We start from the raw sequence: 23,711 nt of genomic DNA, 5'->3' as shown, positions 1-23,711 counted from the left end.
AAGAGCTCTCGCGCAAAGACTAACGCTGGGTTTGAATCAGAAGGCCAATTACATCGAGAGTAAGTTACGTGTAAGTGTGGCACCAGAGCCAGAGTGTTTTCCATAGTAATCGACTGCACAAAATCTCACTGTTATAGCAGATGGCTCATTGGTGAGTGGCCGACCCCTTGTATTACAGGAGATGGGAAGGGCTCGATGTGTAATGTGAGGGAGTGCCCTGCAAGGTCAAGGACAACGGACCGTCGCCGCATTTGAGGTAACCCTCACTCACGAGACATTTGCGCTTTTTAAGCATTTATTTTTAGGTGGCGAAGACAGATCTGAGGAGAATATTTGTAAAATTGTTGAAAAATCCGCGCGCTCCGTCAGGTGTTTATTATTTGGAAATGGAGGACGTTTTAGTGAAATAGAGAATGCCAATTTGGAATCGCGGCCCGATGGATTCCCATCACGGATTTAGGCGTTGAGCAGAAAATGTGATTTTATTAGCCAATTCATTCAATTGCTTACTTTTATCTGGAAATAAGGGAACATTAAAACTTTTTCGAGGACGTTATTTTAAGCCCCGTGTTAATTAACAGCATTCTTGATTAGGTGAGGGGATATTGGATTTTGATGCATCGTTGTTTTGAAAAGTAATGTGAAATGTAGGAAATATGTGCCCTGAGGCGCTATAGCAATTATAAATTTTAGAGAGCCTTGTTTTTCTTCGCCTGATGCGTACTACGCTGTTGAATTTCATGGTAGTATGCACACGAAGTTAATAACACATGAACACTTAAGTCTTTGATGACTTTTGTGTTTGACTGTCAATCCCTGCATATTATTAGGAATATGCGAGTACTCAAAAATTCGAGTCGAGTAGTTGATACTCGACTCGAGTGATTCGAGTAATATTACGAATGTCGAGTCGAGTAGTTTCGGTTACAGAGCTGTCGAAGCCAGTTAAGTTCCGAAATCTACCGACAGAGTGCGCTATCATTAAACTCGTGTAGTAATATCGTTTATAAAGTCGTCCTAATGCCTTGGCCTTGGAATTTCAGTTTTTGTATACGCAGCAGTCAACCACCATAGTAGTCGCCGTGAGTATCGAATCCCTTTTCGTCAGCGTCCGACCGTCCTCCGCCAACCGCGGCGGCGTATTCGGAGTAATTGGAGTGGATCACAGCATCGCTCATACTTTCTTATGCGATACTTTTGTACCCTAACATACTTTCTTCTCTCAAACGCCGAGAAAATGCGTAAAAATAGTTAGGATTTCTATGGGAAAAAATGCAGCTTTTGCGCTTAAGCGGGCAATGCCGATTTTTCCCGATGTTTGACGTCGCAAGTACGACTTGACGACTTTAGCCTTTTTGAGCAGTAAGTACGTCCAATGTTAATTTTCGTTGATTCCCTCCTTGTGTTTAGTTTCTCTCTTGAACTAACAGAAAATAGAGTCCATGGTGGATTAAACGAAGTAAGAAGTAAAGAAACTTCTTTTTTGATCTACAAAGCTAAGTTCTAGAATTCGTTCGCTTCGTCAACTAAAATTCCAATAATATTTAAGGATCAAATAAATCTGACGAATATTTCTCGGGTTCTCAGCCAGGTTAATGCTTTTATATAAGCCGACGTTTCGGGAGACAACTTGTCTCCCATCTTTAAGGCCGTGTTACTTTATGGAAGTCCAATTTCACACTGAACCCGATCGACCGTTTACCGAGGACAACAATGCGGCTCAGGTGTCGTCCGATTGGCTGCAGGTCTTTTGAAATTCTTCACGTTCAACCCTTATGTTTTTTATAAACTGCTGATTACAAGTCTCCATGTATTGATAAGATGAAAGCCGGTGTCCCGATTGAAATTTTGGACTTCCATAAAGTAAGACAGCCTTGAGTATGGGAGACAAGTCGTCTCCCGAAACGTCGGCTGGTATAAAAGCATTAACCTGGCTGAGAACCCGAGAAATATTCGTCAGAAGTATTCATCAGGAAAAATTAAAATCGTTTACCAAATAAATCGTTGATATAACTTGTAATAAAACTTTCCAAGGTCCCAAACCTTGTAACATTGGATAGAAAGTACTTGTCCAGCAACACAAGTGTGTTTCCGAGGATATTTTTCTGCATGCAGTAATACTTTAACATAGAGACGTCAAAACCTGCAAAAATATTACTTTTACGTATGCAATCTTAATAAAAACTGTACAAATATCTTTATTGAGGGCTCTTCTGAGCAGTTTGGATACACACATTGACGTCATATCACTAGAGATTAATTAATTTCAATTATGCTTATGGAACAGTTTAGGGCACATTAAGTGTCATTCATCTCCTCATTGTGACTCAATTACCATCAACTTTCCTCGTTTTACATCAAGCTAAGCATTCAAAATAGAAAATTCGCAAAAGGGGATTGAAAAAAATGACAATATGTTGGAGCATGCATTGCTGTATTGCTTAGTTAGAAAATTACCATATTCGACTAGATACTCCCGAGTAGTTTTCAACTCGTCTCGAAATCAAAAAGTACTACTCGCACATCCTTACTTGTTATGTATTTTCTGAGTTCCGAGGACAAATTGCTTTCGACAATTTGGACCGCGTGGACGAAGCACATTGTTTCGTAATAATTATGCTAATCTATTTCTTAGATTGAGGAGAATTAGAATGACCTTTCTAAATTGAGGGGAAGTGGAAGAAAACTTGAGATTTCTCTAAGGTACGTCTTGACTACTAATGTAAGTTGTTCTTCATTTTAGTTCTTTATAGTTATTCGTTGTTGCCCTTTTTCTGTGATTTAATAATAAGAAAGAAACAATTTTAAAAGTTAAAGTTTCCAGGAAATGAGAATGTGTCATCAAACAGTGTTTACATCTCCCTTTGTTAAAACCATTCCGCCATGCCATGTAAAGATAACCTCCGAATAATCGCGAATTCAAATTTAATGTTTGTTCTTGCCCTGTCGATTTCTGTAACAATAAAGTCTGTTCATTGTCTGTCAGTTGGCTGTTCGCTCCCTGTTCCCTGACCAAGAGAGAACAGGCAGGCGACTGTTCGTAGAATGTAAATTGGAACGCCTTGTCTGTTCCTTGTCTGTGAGGAAAGGGTTACTTGTCTGTTCCCTCCCTGTTAAGAAAGCGGCATTCTCTGTTCCTTACCTGTTGGACCACAGACAATGAACAGGCAGGGGACTGTGCGCTGTCAGTTCATTGCCTGTTTTCTTCGGCTGTTAGTTCCCTGTACCTTGACCAAGAGAGAACAGGCAGGCGACTGTTCGTAGAATGTAAATTGGAACGCCTTGTCTGTTCCTTGTCTGTGAGAAGACTGTTATTTGTCTGTTCTCTCCCTATGCGCATACTTTGTTCCTTAACTGTTCGCTGTTGCTAAGTTGGGCATAATAGACAAGAGATAATTTATGTTAAAATAGAATTAAAAGTTGAAATTCATTTGAATGATTGTAAGAAAAACTTTTATTGTGCTTTTCCACATATTCCATTATAGTTATAAACATCTTGAATAGTTGTAGAAAAGCAAGCTTTGTCATCATTAACAGAACAACCACTACACCAACAAAATATTTCACATGCCTTCATCAAAGAAATATGTACTTCCTTAAATTAATACAACTCGGATTCTGCACTATGTCAACATAATACGTGTGATTTTAAAAGAGAAACACGCCTTTAAAGAATATTTTTGAACACGATGATTTCACTTCTCACAAACAAACCTACAAGAAAGACAGTCCTCTGACAATGTTTGTCGGTTCTTATTGGCGACGTAACGCACATACGCATAATACAAATACAATACAAATCTCAGTACTTGCTCAAAAACTTAAGAGACACAATAAATTATTAAATAAACACACTCAAGAACAAATATCACTTCACGACTTTCACTATCACTGAATGGATGCCCGAATTACTTAATTCGTCACTGCGGGCATTTAGCACAGGTTAAATAATACTCAAATAAATAACTGTTTTCTCCGCAACCAACAACTTCACCACTACACAGTCGACCATGTGCTCGTAAACTGTCCGGATAACGGTATCGGTTATTGGCGTCATTGTTTGCGTTTGCTATCTTCTATAGGTAGGTAGCAGCACCACGCTATCTTTCCGTCCTTGTTGAGAACCTGTTCACTAGCTGTTCACTGTTTTCTGTTCGTACCCTGTACCCCTGTACCGTGAAACGGACAATGAACCGGCCCTTGCCTGTTGACTGTCCGTTCACTGTTGTCTGTTCGTTCCCAGTCCGCTGAAACCACAGAGTACATACTCTTTGGCTGAAACATACGGCCCCTGCCTGTAATTGGCGAAGTAAAGTATTTAACGTGCGTAAGCCGAGCGGATAGGTAATATAATTTGCGTGCTCACTTCAATAACCGTCATCCGTGGTTGATGGTAATCGTGATAATGAATTCAACCGTGTATAATTACTGTTTAAGTAGATATGATATTTTCTTTGGATTCAATCAAACTTCCTTGTACTCAATTAAATTTGGATTAATCCAAATTGTTGTCCAAATTCCGAAACTTGAAACAATTGTTCGTACGTTGTTCATAATCTGTTCTCAAAATCTCCAAAAGGTTCCAAACGACAGCGAACAGGCATTATTTTTACGTAAATCGATAGGGTGTTTAGTGTTTGTTCACTGTTGTCTGTTCATTCCCTGTTCGGTGAAACATACTACCAACCGGCCCCTGCCTGTTAAAAGCTTGTTCACTATTGTTCCCGAAATGCTTGTTTCCTGCCTGTTAAGGAACAAGCTGCAAACAGAGTACAAACTGTTGGTAGGCTGTTCGTAAGTTGTTCCTACTTGTGAGTGACCCGAGATTGTTCGTTGGCTGTTTATACCCTGTTCACTAATCTCGAACAGGCTATCAACAGACTTCAAACGGACAGCGAACAGGCATTGTTGTTTCAGAAATCGACAGGGTGACATGTCGGAAGTGAATCAGTTTATTGAACCACTTGATTTCAATGTTCTTCCATGAGAAGTGACCTATTGGAAATATTGTAACTACGAAGTGAACACGGTCATTATCTCCTCTTCTATAATAAAAATACCCAAAAATCCAGCCCAATGGTAGAATCAGACAAGGGAGCGTAGATTTCCCCAGGATTAGCTTCAGCCGTGCGAATTTCACATATTTAGGGGGGCCTCTACCACCTCACCTCGCAATTTCTCTGCTCTTTCGCAAAAAATGCAAAGTTTAATACAAAAGATATGTTACACGCTATTATCGGGTGTAAACCGGCAATTTTCAGGGGCAAATTTCAGAAGGTAGGTACATATCGTGAATAGGCTCGGGAGATTATGACATACTAATGGGTGTTTCGTGTTGGACAGAGCGGAAGCTCCTCTTTGAGAATTGAAATTATTTGGAGATTTGAAACTAAGTACTTTAAAAAATATTTTGCCTTACGAAATATCGTGCTTGTTTTAAAGCTTCGATTCAAATATATATACCACGTAACTTAATATAAAATGCTTTGGCATGGTTAAGAAATTCGCTAGGGGTGGATACAGCAGATTTCTTTCCTAAATATTTAAGAAGAAATCGACAGCAAGACATTACCTATACCGTGATTTCCAGGAATATTGCTACCGAATACAAATGTGTTACCAACAAGTGTTTGTTGCTGAAGTTATATTTTGTCAAAGGTCGCACCGAGAGCTAAAACACGGATTGGACTTCTTTTGCTTACGCTTTGCGTGCACCGTGGAATGAGACACCTCGGAATGAGAAATGATATGGATTCCATGTGGAATTAAGCTGCGGAATGGATATCGATGCTATGACAAAAAGAAACAACTCAATCTCTATTATTCATGCTATTATATTATAGTTCTGCAGAAGAATAATAGATGGCCTTCAGTCAACGCTTATTTTTTTATAAACTGTGAGACTAATATTTTCGTTAATCCTAATTTATAGTTATTGCTATTTTCCGTATAGACTGGCGTTAATCAAGGGGCCAGTTCGCACATTGAGGTTTTTTGATTCAGGGGTGCTCTAATGCTTCGCCCAATAAACGAACAGGGACCGTTGGGTTACATGCCCAACTGAAATATATCCGTATCCTCCGAGATGTATGCACATACACTAGCCGAACATCCAAATTTCGATTGCCATCTAATTGAAATTTGTGGGGGCCTGTTTTTATGCACGTCATTAAGCTTTATGAACATTTTATTTCATGACGTTTTTGGGCTGAGTACATTGGTTGGTACCGTGAATTTCTGCATAAAATTATCACAGTTATCAACTGATGTCACAAGAAAGAGCATTGGCTCATAAGATGACTCTCCGAACTTATTAAATTGTTTATTTTTCTCTAACAATTCTAACTAAGCGTGCATCAATAATATAGGAGGGAGCGCCCAAACTTTATATTGTTTTCTGTTCGTAATAATTGCGTAAGATTCCGTGTTAAATAATGCTGATGCTTTCCCTCGAGAATAAATATTTTAAATGAAATTGAATTAGCGTATAAAATGAAGCGTCCAACAAGATATAAAAGTTAATCCCTACAGAACTCAGCCATTAGAATACCATTGGAGGGGAATTTCCCGTCTAAATGTAGGCCGTATAGAGGGGAGGGATAGTTTTCCGGCCTATAATTACAACTTGAAAGCTACGGGCTATCCAAAACCTCTTTATACTTAAGTTTCGCTTTTTTAAAAACAGTTTGTCACCTGAGGTAAGACGTGTTAGCTTGTAGAGAACACAACAGGGTAGTTTCCTTCATCAAAGAAAACGAAAGGCATTGATTGCGATTCGTACCCACCATTAGTGTGTTCATAATATAAAAATTATTTGGTTTTAGAAATCCCAGTTTAGACGAATGGCAATGGTCAATTTTAACCGCAGTTAAAAAAAGGCCAGATTAGCGCCCATGCGATGCCACTCCACGTGACGTCACAGGGATCTAGTTTCTATACGAGTAGATAGGAGTTTTACATCATCTTAGATTACCAATACATGCATGAGGCACAGAGCTCAGGGAAACATCTCTCAATAATCACCTACGAAAACTGGCTAAGGTCGGAAAGTTTCCTTCGTTTGATAAGGTATTAATAATCGTTATTTAAGCCAAGCGCTACCTGCTAGTCGGGTACTCTGCTACCTGCTGGCAGCCTGAATCGCAGCAGCGCTTATATCCTCGCCCTAAGGTCACTTCACACGACGGGGCCGGGAACCAGAATGGCGTCACACGGGCTTTTCCCAACATTCATACTTAGCCGTCGCGTTTTCGCGCGCTTGAAATTTCTCACTTTCCATTTAATCGTGAAAAATAGATATCGTCATTTAAAAATATAACAGCGTGAAATACGTACTCCAGGAGTAATAATCTTTCGATTTAGGCAATAAAAAAATAATAGGAAACCACCCTATTAAACGCGTGATTCATGCGTGGCTCATTGAAGCGACCCCTTCGCTCCATACAGAAATTATTCTCATTCGTTAAATACAATTAAGATAGTTTAGACTTACATATGTACTCCACTGGTTACAGAGTGCAGTGATTTAGTGCTAGTTTGCACTTCTTACGTCTCAGCAGGCTTCTACATTGTCGGATTTATTTGCATTTTCATGAAATTCAATAAATATTTTACGTTGATTCAGAATCTAAGCATCGAAGTCCATCGTAGACATTCGAACTAATCGATAAATTTGACCTGTCGAAAGTCGTTTCTCCGGCAGCACGCCCGTTGTCTTGGCTCCGCTTCGAAATGATCGCCACATTCTCAGATCGCTTCGACCTCGACCGGACGGCTGTTTTCGTGGGACCCAGGGCTGGCTTAATTATCGGCTCAAAGCACCGGAACGGCGAGGATCGCCGAATATGTTTCCGCGATGCAAAGGCCAGCTGTTGGCTTCGGGGAAAGACACGCTTCCGCGCAGGCAAACGAACGAGACTGTTTTCACGAGACGAGTGGAGATGCAACGCAAGTGAAAAGATGTGCTGAAATTACGTTCGTGCCTGCCGCTCGACTCGTCAAGGCAATGAATACCATCAAGAGGACTGCTGCGATTGTTTTTAATGTATATGAAATAGCAAAATTTATGGTAGAAGGCGATATTTTTGGAGTCTTGTAACAAGTAAAAAAAAAACGGAAAAACGTTATTATGGTCCACAGAATTTTTTATTCGTCGGCCGAAGTTTCGACAATTTCTGCCGTTTACCTTGGTAACCTAAGTCGGTCAATAATAACAAACTGTTGACGATGAAGACTGTTCTGTTCGGTCGTTATGTGAAATATTTTGACAGCATTCAGCCCGTCTCCGTCGCCTCAGCGTGTGTGTATAGTGTGCTCCTCCGATAGGCCTTTCCATGCCCCTGCAAACATTTACATACCCTCTCCTTGTCGTTTATAAATAACCGCTTCCACTGTTTCACTGCAAGACTTCCCAGATCAAAGCATGCAGATAATCATTTCAAGACCTTGAATGGCATCAGGGGAATACAACTCGTTTGTTTTTATTTTGTTGCATGTTATCAGCTTAATACTTACTTGATTTTTCACTTTGAATTATCAATTTAGAGAAGAAGCAAGTACCAGTATTCGCTGGTGACTAAGATTTACAAATTTTGTCATTTTATTTAAACAAATATATTTTTTTGCATTTAAGATAGAGGAAGATTTCAAGAGGGGATAACTGCGTATTACTCAGAAATGTTCGGTGTCGAAGCACAAGTCGTAAACGAGAAACACATCGAGGAGCAAAAGATAAAACAAGAGCGGTTTAGCAGAAGCGCTGAGATGTCCCTCATAAAGTTCCTCGCCCTGTCCCACAAACACTAACGACGAATTTCCACGAGCCAACTCTAACCCTCGCGGTGATTACTACGCACGTAGACTTTCTCAGCATGCCGAATGACATTTTAAACCCGGAATACTTTCTTTGACGTTACTGAAAGATTAAAGAAGAAAAAATAAAAGCATTCAATCTATGGCGTAGATTTCAAATGTCTAGATTAGGGTAAAATGTGTGTTAGACTCCATAAAACTGGCAATCGGCTCGAAGACGTGCTATCTTTTTCTTTTACAGGAAAATATCTTTTTCCTGTAATACTCAAACTCACCAACTACCTATCTAAACCTAAGAGTGTGTGGTTGTTTTATCTGTGCCTTACCCTTGTACTTTTTCTATCTCATCAGCAGACCGTCGACCTTGCGTTTGGGGAAACTCCTCGGTCAAGGATTTCATTTCATCTATCTTCGCACTTCAATCTTCTGATCGGAGATTCCAAAAGAAACAGCTCTCAACACCTTGTTCCGGTGTAAACTTGGATCATTGAGACTCATCGAAAATTTAGTTTTCTCCTGATAGGATAGGGAACTTTTTTCAAAAGCGAAAGAAGATGCGTTGAATCTGAATGAGGAATTATTTGATAGAAAATAACAGTGATCAGTTTCCAACACTAACATGACTTTAATCGTAACACGTTGAATGATCATTCACCGTGTAAAGCGGCCTCAACTGCTACCAATCGCTGAATGCTAGTCATGGGAACACCGGATAAAAGTTGCCATGTTAACTCGTCTTCCTAACTTTGCGCGTAAATCGCGTCAGTTGTTTACTTGCGTGGTAACTTTAGGGAGTTACTCGAGTAACCTGTATTCAACTGGAAAAAACAGATACAGAAAAAACTCTAGGGGGAGGGGGCTCAAAAGATACCTTGAGCTACCTATACTTTTATCGTAATGAAAAATAATCAAGTTACATGCAAAATTTAAGATAGTCTTATTTAAACTAATTATACGCGTATACAAGACGATGCTTTCTTATGATATGAAAAAGATACAGTTGTTATTCTGCAATGCTCGGCAATGCGGGCAGACCCGCAAGGGGGGGGGGGGGGGCGGATCCCCTCCGCCCCCATATATGTATTCGCCACTGACACAGGTAGGTAGGTAATCTAACGCTACTATACCGTTACAATTCTAGAGGCGGAAAAGATTAAGGAATGACACCATAAATATGTCTCACCTGGGCAAAAAGCCGCATGAAGGCATGAGAAGGATTAGTGACGATTTAATGCCTTAAAAAAAAACAGCGTGAAACTTCGACAACTCCAACGTCCAATGAGCCAATGTAATTTCGGCGGAAATTCATATATTCAACGGAAAAGACCTTGTTCCGAAACGATTCGAATTAATTATCTTGGCTCGTGTCAACTAAAAAACCCTTCGTAATTCATGACTAATATTGATGAATATTTACCACGAAAATTGGAGTAAGAACATCCAGAGGTAATAGTTTGATTCCTTTAAATAGGTTAGTAATCGACGAACAAAGAAACAGGTCTGCGACGAACGCAACCTACCGCTTGTGAACATGAATGTGATTGGAGAATTGACATAGATAACGGACAGTTATACGTTAAGCGTTGAAAGTTAAAAATAATGACGACTGACATAATAGTGAATTTACTTTTATGTAAACCAAGTCAGTGGCGCAGCGAGGGGGGTTTTGGGGGTTAAACCCCCCCCCCAGAGCTCAGTAAAATATTTAAGTTTAATCCTTTTTACTTAATTGGATTGATATTATTAATAGAATAGTGTAAGGATTAATAAAATATCCCTCAGAAAGCCGTAAAACTCACCATTTTGAACCCATTTATCTAAAAATTCCACAATTTATTAATCTCGCACCTACCGCTTATCCTGGTGGGTATTCCATACCCCCAGACATCCCGGTATAAGTTGCACCTAAAACCTTCCCCCCCAGCCTTAATTCCTAGCGGCGCCCCTGAACCAAGTAGCAATCACTAGCATCGCTGGAGGATCGAAGGCAGGCAAGGATGGCAAATAAAATTATCAAGCTCGCTAAGTTTGCCATATTTTTCACTCGTGAGCGTCACAAGTGGCATGAAACAAGTGACTATCACGCGCTCGGCTACAGATCGGTGGAATACGTCGTGACAGAAACCATTTGCCTTTGGTGGAATGAACCGCACACACTCATCAAACCTTATACAATGCATTAATATTTTATTTTCCATTGTGGTGAGAATTAATTCAGATAGTATAGCCACCAGTTATCGGTGTAAACCAGTCAAAACAATTTTTTCCGAAAATAAGATTGACTCACACTTTTTCCAACGCTATAAAACAGGTAAAGGGCAGGTAATTCATTAAGTCAATGAAACAAATTGCTCCACCGAGAAAACATCATAATTCGCTTTTTTGCGTCTGCATCCCTGTCACTGGTTATTCCTATATCTGGTAATTTGTTCTCAAATATTTTGATGCCGGTCTTTGAATGCCGTTTTTTTGGAGTTAAGAATTTATCACGTTTCTATAGGCAGTAAGTAATACTTTAGCGATTTATTATTTATAATAAGACTAATTGTGGCCGAGACATCAGCTGTAAACTTTACACATTGTTTTATGAAAATCATAAGATGGAAAAATGAGATGAATTGTTCGAGTGACACAGCGTTTGAGATGGAAGCCACTGCTGGAATGCTCCAAAATAAATCCGGAAAACAGCGACGGCAGGAAATTGCGGGAATATTTCTTTCACAGAAAAAAAAAATTGCCGAAAGTGAGAGGAATAGAGGAAAATACTGAAGTTGGGGAAAATAAAATAAGTGCAAACAAATCGTATAACTAATGAATCCTAATACGCATCAAACCTTACTCTTCATGTGGAAATTGATGATACCTACGGATATTCTTATTGTTTAAAAAAATTAAAAAATATCTGATTACCCAAATAATATTCACATCTATGTGTGTGTAAACTACATTTTCAAGAGACAGAGCCACACAGAACACTTAATTAGACCACTGCAATATCAGAATGATGAACTTCACTGGTTCCTAAGCGAAAGAGGGAAATGCTTTTAAAATGTCTTTTCCATCAGTAGCGACAATTTCAACAAATTTTTTTAGGGCAAATATGAAACATAGAGCATTTCAACGTATTTTAGTGTTAAGCCTGCTTCTTAATAACATGACAAACTTCAGCACGATTACCTCATGAAATGTGTGGGAAAATGACCAATGATAATGGCTCATCATCACTGAATCCTGACGTATAATTTGTCAAGAAATGTAACCGCCAGCCCAATAAAGAGAAATCCCAATAGTGAATTGTGGACCTTGGATGAAAAAAATTCTTCGATCCGAGAGAGTCGAACCCAAGGTTAGCGATTAATTTCTAAAGACAATCGGGGCTCCAGGATTGTTCTAGTAACTTCGCAGGACTAAGCGGTCGTCCACTCCAAACAACAAAGGCGGGAAAAGGTGAGATAAAATCCCCGACCAAGCATTGAAGTGAAGCTGCTGAACAGCTGCGATTCAACTCAATGTCAGTGTATACTTATTTCGCGTCATAAGTTGTTTGTTCTTGCGATAGCGTTACCAACTCGTGTTCTGCGTCTGTACCAATGAGTTTCCTTTCCACCTGTTTCACATCTTTGTCGTGGGAATTCCTTTATGCAGAATGCTCACTTATTATTATCTATCCTTGAATAGTGCGTTCGAAACTTAGTACCCCTATTAATTTGGGACGGGTAATTCAGAATACCAGCAAGGTAGGGTATACATTATTGGGTATAAACTCATATCTGGGTAAATACCCACCCGGAAAGATGTTATTTATAATGATGTGAAATGAGTTGAGCCTGAATCACGCTCAGGGAGGCCGACAAATATGTACAACGCAAGTGACGGCGGCTCTCTGACGTCATCATTTTCAGGAATGGGTGCAATTATGGCAATCACCGTCCATCTCGTTTTGTTGCCGTCGCGTTTTCTATCTCACTGAACACGTTCTCACGTGACACACAACAGTAGCCAATCAGTGCAAGAGAAAAAACGCATGTTGTGGCGACGCCAATGAGCATTTTGATAACTTAGGTAGTGAGATAGCACCAGGGACGCCTCACGGAGTTCAGGATTGGATCGGAAGAACGCGAAATGAATAACACGCTCGGTCGTGGTGCAGTAGATTTTTGGTTCGAACCCTGACTGCGGCCTCGAATTTGTTTTATGTTTTATGGATTTTTTATTGCAAGATGGTTTTGCCCGTCTTCCATCGTTTTAGGCTTTGTTATTTCGCACTTTTTATGCGGTAATTATTGGTAGCCTTGTAGACCTCACTTTTATAAAACAAAATTGGGAAAATAATATTTCGGCAAATAAAAGAATTAAACGAAAAAACAACTTCTTTACTTAACTTGGAAAGAAGAGAATATAAAAATAAATTCAAAAGTTAATTTAAAAATCTGCGCTTTTAGTTCAACTATAAACAGAAGGAAATATATCAGTACTTTAATCCCGGGCCAAGCTTTTACTTTCACAGATAAAAGGCTACTTACATGTTCAAATCCAAACCAGTGCTGCCCATCGATTTCAAAATATTAAATGAAATTCTTTCTTTGTGAATATTCTTTACAATACTTCAACGAAATTCTTTCATGCACGAATATGAATTTAATTCACTCTAGTGTCTAATATATAGTAAATGCGAATCACGTTTTTGATTTTGAATATATTTTCTTGCATTTGTCAAATTTAGACTCGGGACATTGCGCCAAGACGAGCTGGTCTATTATCTTATTCTCAGTTGGAATTGAAACGAGGGTTTTGAAGTCAATTTCTCCATCGATTGAACTATTTTTAAATGAGCATCCCCGATGTCGGTACCTCGAGATATTTTGCTTCTAAAAAGACTTTGTGGTTATTGATGGACGAAAGTGTTGAGTGAAGAAGTGAATGATTGAAAATGTACCGGCGAAAAAATGAGATTGCTGCAAAAAATAGACACTGAAGTTCGAGGTGAACATTATTGTGGAAGCGATGAGTAGGTATAAGTATCTTAAGAGTCGGAATCTGAAATAATAATAATAATTGGGGGCTCGATTTTGAAATTTATTGATAGCTTTTTAAATGACTTTACCGTTGACTTATCCGAGCGGGTGGGAAGAATGGTTGGTCGGCGAGGAGGGCATAGATATCAAAGGAATTTTATATTGAATGAGGGGGATTGGGCGTTATTGTGAATTGAAGGGGGATTTGCAATATACTGCCTCCAATATACTATACTGGGGGGATACAGCCACAGTGATTATCAAATGCTCTGTACACACCTACCTTAATCGGTGAAATACTTTACTAATAAAACTCCATTTATAATGAATATTTAAGTACGAAAATTAAGTTTTTCACAAGAAATACGTGATTTAAAAAAGTCCGAAGGCGCGGAAGCGAATAATCCGCTCCTCTGCCGAGATTACATATTTTAAAATTAAGACTCAATTCAAAATATCTCTCATCATAATCATCGACATCATTAGTCAACAACCTTACGATAGGTTTGACGCAGCTCTCCATTCCTCTCTCCTACCCACTAACCTTTCCATAATTACATATTTCTTCTCTTTTACATCCGTAAGAACCTATCCTATGTAACTCATTCGAGGCCATCCCTTGCTCTCCTTCCCTTCCACCTGTCCTTCAACGATTGTCTTTATCAAGTAATCATGTCTCACAGTGTGACCAGCTAAGTTGTCCCGTTTTCTGCGTAAGGTTTTTAGAATACTTGCCTATCTTTTCTCCCACTCTTCTTGTCATTTCCTCGTTACTCACACGGTCAATCCATTTCATCTTCATCATTCTTCGGTAGCACCACATTTCAAATGTTTGCACTCTTAAATTCAACGTCCAAGCCTCGCTTCCATAGAAACATACTCCATACGTAGTATCTGATGAATTTTTTCCTTACTTCTATGCTTGTACCTGTAAGAAGTTTCTTCTTTTTGTAGAACCTTCTTACCTGAAGCCTGAGCCTCCTAAAAACCTTAAGCAGATCTTTCCCAATGAAGTTCAATTTCATAAAAAAATGTTGAATTGTTAGTTCTCCTTTCTTTAGCATTAAATTGTGAAGTGGGCAGGTTCAATTATTTCTCATAAAAGTTTCACTAGACGTTGTTATTAATCATTCATCATCCATGCGATCACCCTCGGCCGTACATTTACGTAAATGAGTGGTTTGGCTGCTTGTAACCTCCGTGATATTTCCGATCTTGCAACATTTCTTCTCTATCTTCGTTTCACATGAACAAATGGCTTTCATATGAGCTTGACATGCACGACCATGCCTACGGATTTTCTGCACTGTGGACATATGGAGCATGTGATGAATTGTTTCCTTACTTTTTTTACTAATTTTATTAAATAATTCGGCTTTTCAGTAGGCGAAAATTTTCGTTATTAAGAAGAAACTTTTGAGTGGATTTTATTCTGATGTCGACAGATGTCTGATCACACAATTACAGCACAAGACAACATGGTAATGCGCCTTGTATGCAATAGTGCGTTTGTCTTCTTATAGCCTGGCTTCGCTGCTAATTTATGAATCTATATCTTTGAATCCGGAAAATTTTTAATGGCAAAACTTAAGAGTCGAAGTCGATGTTATTTCCATAAAGATCCCAAAATATGCTTTTATAAACGCACTTAATCGAGGGTACATGAAAAATTGAGCTTTCAATGATATTTTGTCGGGAAATTACATTTTCAGATCACAATTTTTACATTCTACCCTTACAGCCTAGAAATAAATATTTGAGTACAATCAGAATATAAACTTTGTCACAGGAAAACATTGGTGATAACTTATCTAAACCATGAGAATCACGATTTAAATAGTGCTCATTAGTGGGCACAGCAGCAAATGATTTTTGAGTTATTTACGAGTGAACGCTGCAGTGTCAAGGAAAGTCCGTCCGTTACATGGAGCTGGTTGTATTTTAGTTTGGCCGTACACAGTTTTGAAGTAACATATGGAAATGCTGGGCGTGGTGATGTACGGCGATGAGGATAAGACTGAAGCGGAATGAAGGTCAAGCTAACGGAATAATTCGTGGATACAGATGCTGGGTGAAATCTCGAATTGTCCGTGGGTCCAAGGTCAGCTCAAAAATAAGTTCGACGTCAATGGTTCAATGTTTCCTGGATCGTCGTCATACGATAAGCAGATTCGCGGCATATGAAGAACGTCCTTATTTCGGTGCGACTAAGCTCTCCATTCAAGTTTTCTATGCGACAGCCTGTTCATTTTCACGAGTCTCAGATTCACATAATCGCACCCATGACCTAGGTCAACATTCGCCAGGCAAAACGATTTGTCAGGTGGCGATATTGAGGTGTTTTTTTGAAGAAATCGCCTGTAAATTCAATAGCTCTTCTCTTATTTGTAATTCATGAACAAATGTGGTGATAAAAAAACTACTATACTTTCTCGGCGAATTATTTGCGTGTCATCTCGTCTGTATTTCCACGAGTATGCGTATGGCCAACGTTTCAAAGGACCACTCTTTGATCCTCATCAGGGTCATTCGCGCTCCTTGATGACGATGAACGAGTGTTCCGTTGAAGCGTTAGTGATGCACTGCAACGATTCGTACAACGGTTGAAATCTCGGAAAGGCTTGACGCATTTGTGATGACATCTCACACGGGTTGGGGAATCCGATTTCATTCAAACTAAAGCTTCAACTATATGGAGGGAGATTCATTTATTTGGTACAATTCCACCCTGTTCAGTTATTTTCATTTAATCAACGCTCAATTCAAATGCACGAGTCAGTTCCGTACCTCGGAAGGAAAGATCAAAATTTTGAAATTCAGTTCAAGAAGCAGAACGCGGATATTTGAAAGGAGTCATTGCTGCATAGGGGAATAAAGGAGTGGAATGACACACCTGAAGATATTTTTAAGATCTTCGCCGCAAATATTAAATTTTTAAGAGTGAGCGCTCCTCGATTCTCGATCGATGTCATTGTGATTAATTTGGGACCGTTTGACATGGGTTATTTGCATAAAATGTCATTTGATTGTAGTATGGTATTCACATTAATGAGCTTTTTGCATCTTGTAGATGTATTTAATATTCCTTTACTTTTTTCTCTGGCAGGTAGGTTTTTCATTCACTAGTTTTAATTCTCATACACGGACAAATGTGAATAAGTGTTGTCCTCTTTTGTGCTTCTCCCTCGTGATCCAACCGAGAGATTTCTAAAAAGTGTTCAAGCAGCTTCATCATCCAGCTTAAAACTGTTCAGAGAAAGTGAGGAAAGGAAGTAATTTCAAATGAATCCGCTGCCTCCTAGATTTAATGACCCTCCTAAGAAAGATGGCGCCCAGTGGTTTCTTGCATGGGCTCACCTTCTCATTCATTTGCCTCCAAATTGAATATCATCTTAAGACAATTATCTGGGATTCTCCCAACTCACAGCTATTTTCTTTTGATGTGAAAACTCTATTTACAAAACCTATGCAAAAGCCTAGCCACTCACTGAAGCTTTACTGAGAAATTCCTACATAGACGCTGCGGTGGCTATTGAACTTCATCCACTCATGGAACTGTGTGCTAACCAAAATTACTTTCTGTTCAGTAAGAATTTTTATCACATATCAGCATTTGTATTAGCTGAAATATTTATGGACAATTTAGAACTACAATTATTTGATTCTAGACGACCCTATCTTATCCAACATATTCTACTGGTATCGTTGCGTTGATGACATAATCTGCTGCTGGAGTGGAAGTCTCAGACAATTAGATAACTTTTTTTAATCTTTTGAACATTCAACATCCAAAAATTATCCCGAGTCCCGAGCGCCACAGCCGGAGAGTAAAGCCCGAACTTTTCGGGCTTTACTCTCCGGCTGTGGCGCCATGCGCACGATTTGGACTGCTCGTCGCATAATATGCTCGGCAGTGCATACCACCATGTCCGGTATAGTCCACAAATTTCTCGGTAGCTTAACTGGCTAAAGCACTCGGCCGGAAATCGAGGGATCCGGGTTCGAATCCCGGTCAAGGCGAATGATTTTTTCTCTGTGGATTTTTCGCACAATTGTGCATTGCGGGTGACTCCCGTAAAGTTATCACCGTGGCTAGTCCCGGTATACTTAAATTCTATAGTTGGTGACAAACACGAATTTTGTGTTCACAGAAAACCCTGCTACGGTGACAGAATTATTCCTAGTGACTCATGCCTCATGACCTCCAAAAAACGATCCACTTTTATTTCGATGCTACTACATAGACTTGCCAATTTAGCATTAAATTGAACCAATTGAAAACGTTTAATTTCCACAATCAAATCGATTGCAGGTTATAATGGCTGCAGCTTAAGAACTGTGACCAAAATCCTTCAGAGATAATAAGAAAGAAAACCTATTTCACAGCTTTGTTCCTATCCTCCTATTATAGAAAAATCTATGAAAATAACGCCGATTATTGCTCGTGAGAGGCCTTTCCAATAACTCTAAAAGATACACTCAATGTTTCTTTTTGCAACCATAGTCCTCGTGGTAAAATTCTTCCTCGTAATAAAGATAAAATTCTTCCATCAAATCGGCGTGTACAGAGTAAATTGCGTTTCATGTAACATGTGTTACATAGGCAAAACAGATAGAAAATTAATTATGAGAATGAAAGAATACAAAAGGTGCTGGAAAATTGGGGATGAAACGTCACTGCTCGTCAAACACTTGCTATAGACTTCTCATTCTTACCATTTCCAACCAGAAATTCCCCACCTTGAAAGTAAGGGCCCAAGGCCAGACATTTTAGGGCAACTGATAATTGTGCAAAGTGGTATGCTCATAAATGAGCAAGCGTTTGTCACCAGCTCTTCTTGAGATGCCTTTGGTCACGAAAGCACAAATGGTCCAATTTCTACTCCAGCCACTCTTTACCCGACTCCAACCCCCAATGGGATTTTTTCGTCCGTCCGCCCATCCCTCCTTCTCTTCTTTTCTCCATTTTATTCCCCCAACAATCCCCTCCCGGTGCCCCCGCTACTCCTTAACTCAGCTGCCCTTTCGGGGACTTCTCTCCCCCACCGTCGCTGCCTACTCCCGCCTCTCCAATTCTAATGACATGCGCATGGTCCTTACATACACACAGAGTCATATAGAAGTCTTAGTCTTTTAGAAGAGAACTTTTGGCCATGAACGGGCGATAATTCATGCACCTATGGGTTAGTCTGGGGTGGATTGGCCTCCGAAGCAACTATAGGGTTGAATGGCAGTGTTAGACGGAAGGGTGGACCGCAGAAGGAAGTGCAATCACAAGACTCATGCTTCAATTCATGTAAATGGGAAAACATGGTGGACTACTTATTGTTAGTGGGCAGGGTGCTCAACTGCTGGCTCAAATCCTGTGTCGGACTCTCCAAAAAACCTCAAAGTGGGGTCGGGAGAGGTAATGATCACCTTCTTGCCATGAATGTGTGAATGTTACGGGCACCCTGTAACTTAGCGTTGACTGAGCTCTACCTGTACCTATCCAGGGTTTCCCACTGTCCCTATCTGGGATTTTTCTTCCTCATAGGAAAATCCTTCCGGGATGGTGGCAGAGAAATAGCTTTGCTTGGTTTCGCTAGATTGGGCCTCCTTTGCTTCCATAGCACTGGAGTGTTTTATCCCTCTTTCCCTCCCTTCCAACCCTTTCCTTTCCCTGGAGGCGCCGGCGGGCTCCGATCGCGACGGCGTCTCCATCCTTTTTTCCTTCCTCTCTCCTCCCCCTCCCCGGGATTCCTGGCGTATAAGCCCCTGGCTTGGTTCCGGGCCCCGGTGCGTTGTACCCTCATCAGGGTTCGCCTTGAACCCTGAAAGTTCTTGTACCTATCCAGGGTGAAGATAGACATAGGACTGAAATATGGCGATATTCATCGTGGACTTCGAGACTTAAGAAATGAAGATGACTAATTCTAGTAGGTGTGGCAACTGTGGCCATAAAAAATTCCCTTTACAAAATATGAAAAGTAAGTGGAAAAACCAAGGCTAAAAATTGAGACTCATCTACCAATACCCAGTTCCATAATACATTATAATAAAAATAAAAATATTAAGTGAGTGTGAGTAGTTTTAAAACGAAAGAATAGGAAAATAGGATACGTACCACACATTCAAATCAAACACAAAGGGAAAAAACTGGCTCTTAGGAAAGTAAGGGACTCTGCATTTCACCCATAGTATTTTATAATTTAGAATTTACTTCACTAACGTCTATTACTTTAAGGAGCATCCTCTGGGATATGACGTTCAGCTTTTGATGATTGATTCTCTCTTAAATATATTTGGGGAAGGGTCAAAATGACAGGGTTGAAATCTGATCATGAACGTTGTCGAGTCTCCCTAAACCAGCGTTTTTAAAAGGGAAGAAGATCTATCTGAACTCACCCAGCTGCATAGCAACGAACGATCACGAACTCAAAATCAATATCAAGAAGCAGAAAACGCACATTGTGAAGGAATACTTCCTACATAGGGGAATGGATTTTCAAAAAAATTCACGCATAATTTAACGTTTTTAAGAGTAAGTTTTCCTCTTTCTTTGTCAAATTCCTTTCCGTTCTTTAGGAAGCACTGGAAATTGCGAATTTTGTTTCATACTTCATTTCTGTGAACAGTGTTATATCCAAGAAAGTATATTTATACTTTACCTTGCTCGTACGTGAGTTTGAGACTCACTTTACCTATTTTAATGTTCACGTTGCCAACAGGTGAGTGTCTACGAGCAATATTACGCATTAAATGAATAAATATGAACATGTAAACCGTTAGTGGCTGGCTCATTGGGGAGAATGGATTCAAAATTCATTATATTTGCGATACACAACTTTGGAGGTGATCTTCCATCATAGATGTCATGCCCTCGCATTACCTCTTGTTACCAACACTTATTTTTCCATAGCTGATATTTTTTATTTTAATTTTTAGAACTTTCTCATTTCTTTCTACAATCAAATAAACTTCAATCTTAATCCTTAACATAATTTATAAACAACCGAAACCAGCCAATTAAAGGCGTGGAAAATTAATTATTCCATTCTTCCCAAATTTGGAGGTAATATTTGATTAATTTTTGAGGAATACCGACGAATTATTGTAAAATATAAACGTCCGCATTTATTTTGTCATAGTGATAGTAAATTCTCTTTTTTGGCACGAAGCTAGACTGTTAACGAAATCGTGTAAAATAACATTAAAGTTATTTAGTATCAGAACTAAGTAACTACCGTCAACTAATAACTTTTGATCGATAACTTAGGAAACCTTCGATGGTAGAAATAGTTGTCATATTGGTGGTGGTATTTGGGGGAGCCGACCGACAGCTGAGCTCATTTGCGCCATGAGGGAAGAAAGGGGGGAGAGAGACGCGGCCGGCGACGGCATTAGCCCTCTCCAAACGAAAAGCGCCAAGCGGACCACGGCGCGACTTGGCATTGAGTAAACTTTTACTATCTTCTCAGGATTGTAGCTCAAATTTTTAATGCATCCTTCCACCTCTAGTTTTCCTCGAAGATTAAAAAGGTTATATACGACGCTTGCGAAACTATGTAATTCTAATGTGATAGAACAATAGATTTTAAAAATCTATAACCATTGATTTTACCACATATCATTATCCCGAACTTCATGGCATGAGCGGGCTGTCCTGATTTGAGGGCGACTAAAACTCATGCCCAGCGTAATTATTTGGAGCCTCTGATAAAAATCATAGATTAGATTGCCAATTTTCGTCGTATATTTACGACAATAAATCAATTTGCAAATTAGTCGGAGAATGGTATGAAAATCAATCGCGTAGAGATACGAGCAATAGCCAGTGTATGTGACCGCGGAACCCTAAATGGTGAATGTGGGTGCTGAAGGGAGGGCGACGGCTAAGACCGCGGGTGGGTACACTTTATAAAACAGATCGTGGAGATATCAAGACGAAATAAGACTGGGAGTGGAGGAACGTGAAAAGTTGACCTAACATCTGCCAACCAATATTTAAATTTATCGCTATTGGAGAAGGGAAAATATTGTTTACGGAACGATCTGAAATCTCCCGGAAAACTAAAAATATTCTCAGGTTGAAAATTTTCTGTTAGTAGTTACATGCTTCAAGAACACCAATAAATACCACAAAAGTTAACATTTCTTACTAATTTTTTGCGTAAATCCCTTAAAGTCTAAGTGATATTTTACGCACTAATTTTTCTTTTGAAGTAATACGTATTGATTCATGATTTCCGAATAAATCGCTAATTAAGAGAAAAATTCTTTTGTGGACTCCATAATATTGAATTTGGTTTCTTAGCTTGGATGGTTGTTCAACTCGTACTCGGGCGTTCTTGTTTTCTTCGGCCATGTTCATGGTTTACTTGCATAGTAAAATTAATAATTAATATCCTCAGGGCCTTTAAACGTGTGAAAAATAATACTGATTCGTTGAATTTACAATGTATTTTTGTGTCAGATTATAATCTGCTTCACCCATACAGGACATCAGTAGTTACGATCGCCGCACCGACAATAGACCATGTTGTTCTCCAATGATTGGGCGAAACAGAATATAAATGCTGTGGAATTTCACAAATTTGGTGGAACTAATTCACTAGAGAACCTTCCAGGTTTTCTTATTGTCGTTTTTTTTTTGATGAATGGCTTAAAACTGGATTCAATTCCCGAGTTGGAAGAAGAAACTTCGGAAATTATCAAGAGAGTCCGAAAAAGGATAATTCGGAAGGCAATAAAAGTGAAAAAATATCGGAAACAGTTTTTCGAGCGAATTAGCACTCATAATGAGGGAGATGAACCCAACAATGGCTTAAGAGTGTGATTGTGAGAGGGGCTAAGAGCAAGAGACGCACCCCCGCTTGAAGATGTTCCAAGTCAATCGAAAATCCGGTTTCGGACGTACCAATTAATTTTTTTCCAATTCAGTTGGCTTTCCAATTTTCCTGTCTTCGGACATTATCACTTGAGCTAATAATCATTATTGTAATTAATGGCGGACATCGTGGACCCTTTAACTCCTCTCGAAACCTGATGAAAGTTCCGCCTCGGTTAAAGCTGTCGCAATTCCAAATATATGCAGTTTTTGGTGCACGACTCAGTGTTAATGACCACAGGATCAAGTGATTATAATGCTTCACCCTGCTGTTGCCATTGGTTGCCAACGTAAAATTGAAGGGCTTATTTTTCTATCTCCGTTATACATAAATTCTACCGTGGCACTCATGAGACTTTTAGTTTACTGAAACACTTTTTCATTGTCAGTATTCGCACGAATTTACCAAAAATCACAGCTAATATATAGGTGCGCAGTTCATCGGACTGCATGCTTTTTCGGGGATTCTTCGAATTCGGCGTGGCGCTGAAACGCCTTGGGGCAGCGCCAGGAGGGGGAAAAGGTGTAAAGGTTTGCGTGTGGTGCGGCTCACTCACGTTTGGAGCGACGGCGCGGCCGCCCTCGTCCCCATCTCGCCTCCAACCGCACTCCGAAAACTTTGCACTCCACTCCTCAACACACTCCAGGCAAGAACACACGCACTGCAAGCACTAGAAGCACTTTGCCGCCTCCTCAACTGGATCGCTCGCGGAGACTTCAACGAGCGAATCGCACTCACTTGTGATAGCGATGCTTATTCGGCGGCCCCCGCGACCACTCTGCGGAGACCACCGCTCTGCCGGCGTCCCCCTCCGCTCCCCACCCCTCCCTTTCTCACGGCGCGACCTCTAGCTCACCCACCCCTCCGCACGGAATACGTGGGGCGGGCAATGTCGCGAACCGCTCGTCCTCGCCAATTTTCCTCTCCTCTGCCGCCGAACGGAAACCACGCGTTTTACCGCGGTGCGACCCGCGAATTCACTGATATGGAATACTCATTCGATGGCGGTGGGAAT

The 23,711-nt window shown here is 39.9% G+C and overlaps 1 protein-coding gene across 1 annotated transcript in view; it reads right to left on the bottom strand.

The window, feature by feature from the left end:
* LOC124163908 (peroxidase-like) overlaps nucleotides 1–23,458 on the bottom strand; it is a 57,186-nt gene extending 33,728 nt beyond the window's left edge. The window contains exon 1 of the mRNA XM_046541016.1: nucleotides 23,253–23,458. Within this exon, the coding sequence (XP_046396972.1) occupies nucleotides 23,253–23,287 (35 nt within the window). The 5' untranslated portion in view covers nucleotides 23,288–23,458. The remainder of the gene's footprint in view (nucleotides 1–23,252) is intronic.
* Nucleotides 23,459–23,711: the final 253 nt, after the last annotated feature.

Source organism: Ischnura elegans, chromosome 8, assembly GCF_921293095.1.
Source record: "Ischnura elegans chromosome 8, ioIscEleg1.1, whole genome shotgun sequence".
Taxonomy (NCBI): Eukaryota; Metazoa; Arthropoda; class Insecta; order Odonata; family Coenagrionidae; genus Ischnura; species Ischnura elegans.
The sequence above is the reverse complement of the archived record's forward strand: the minus strand, read 5'-3'. Positions and strand labels throughout refer to the sequence as shown.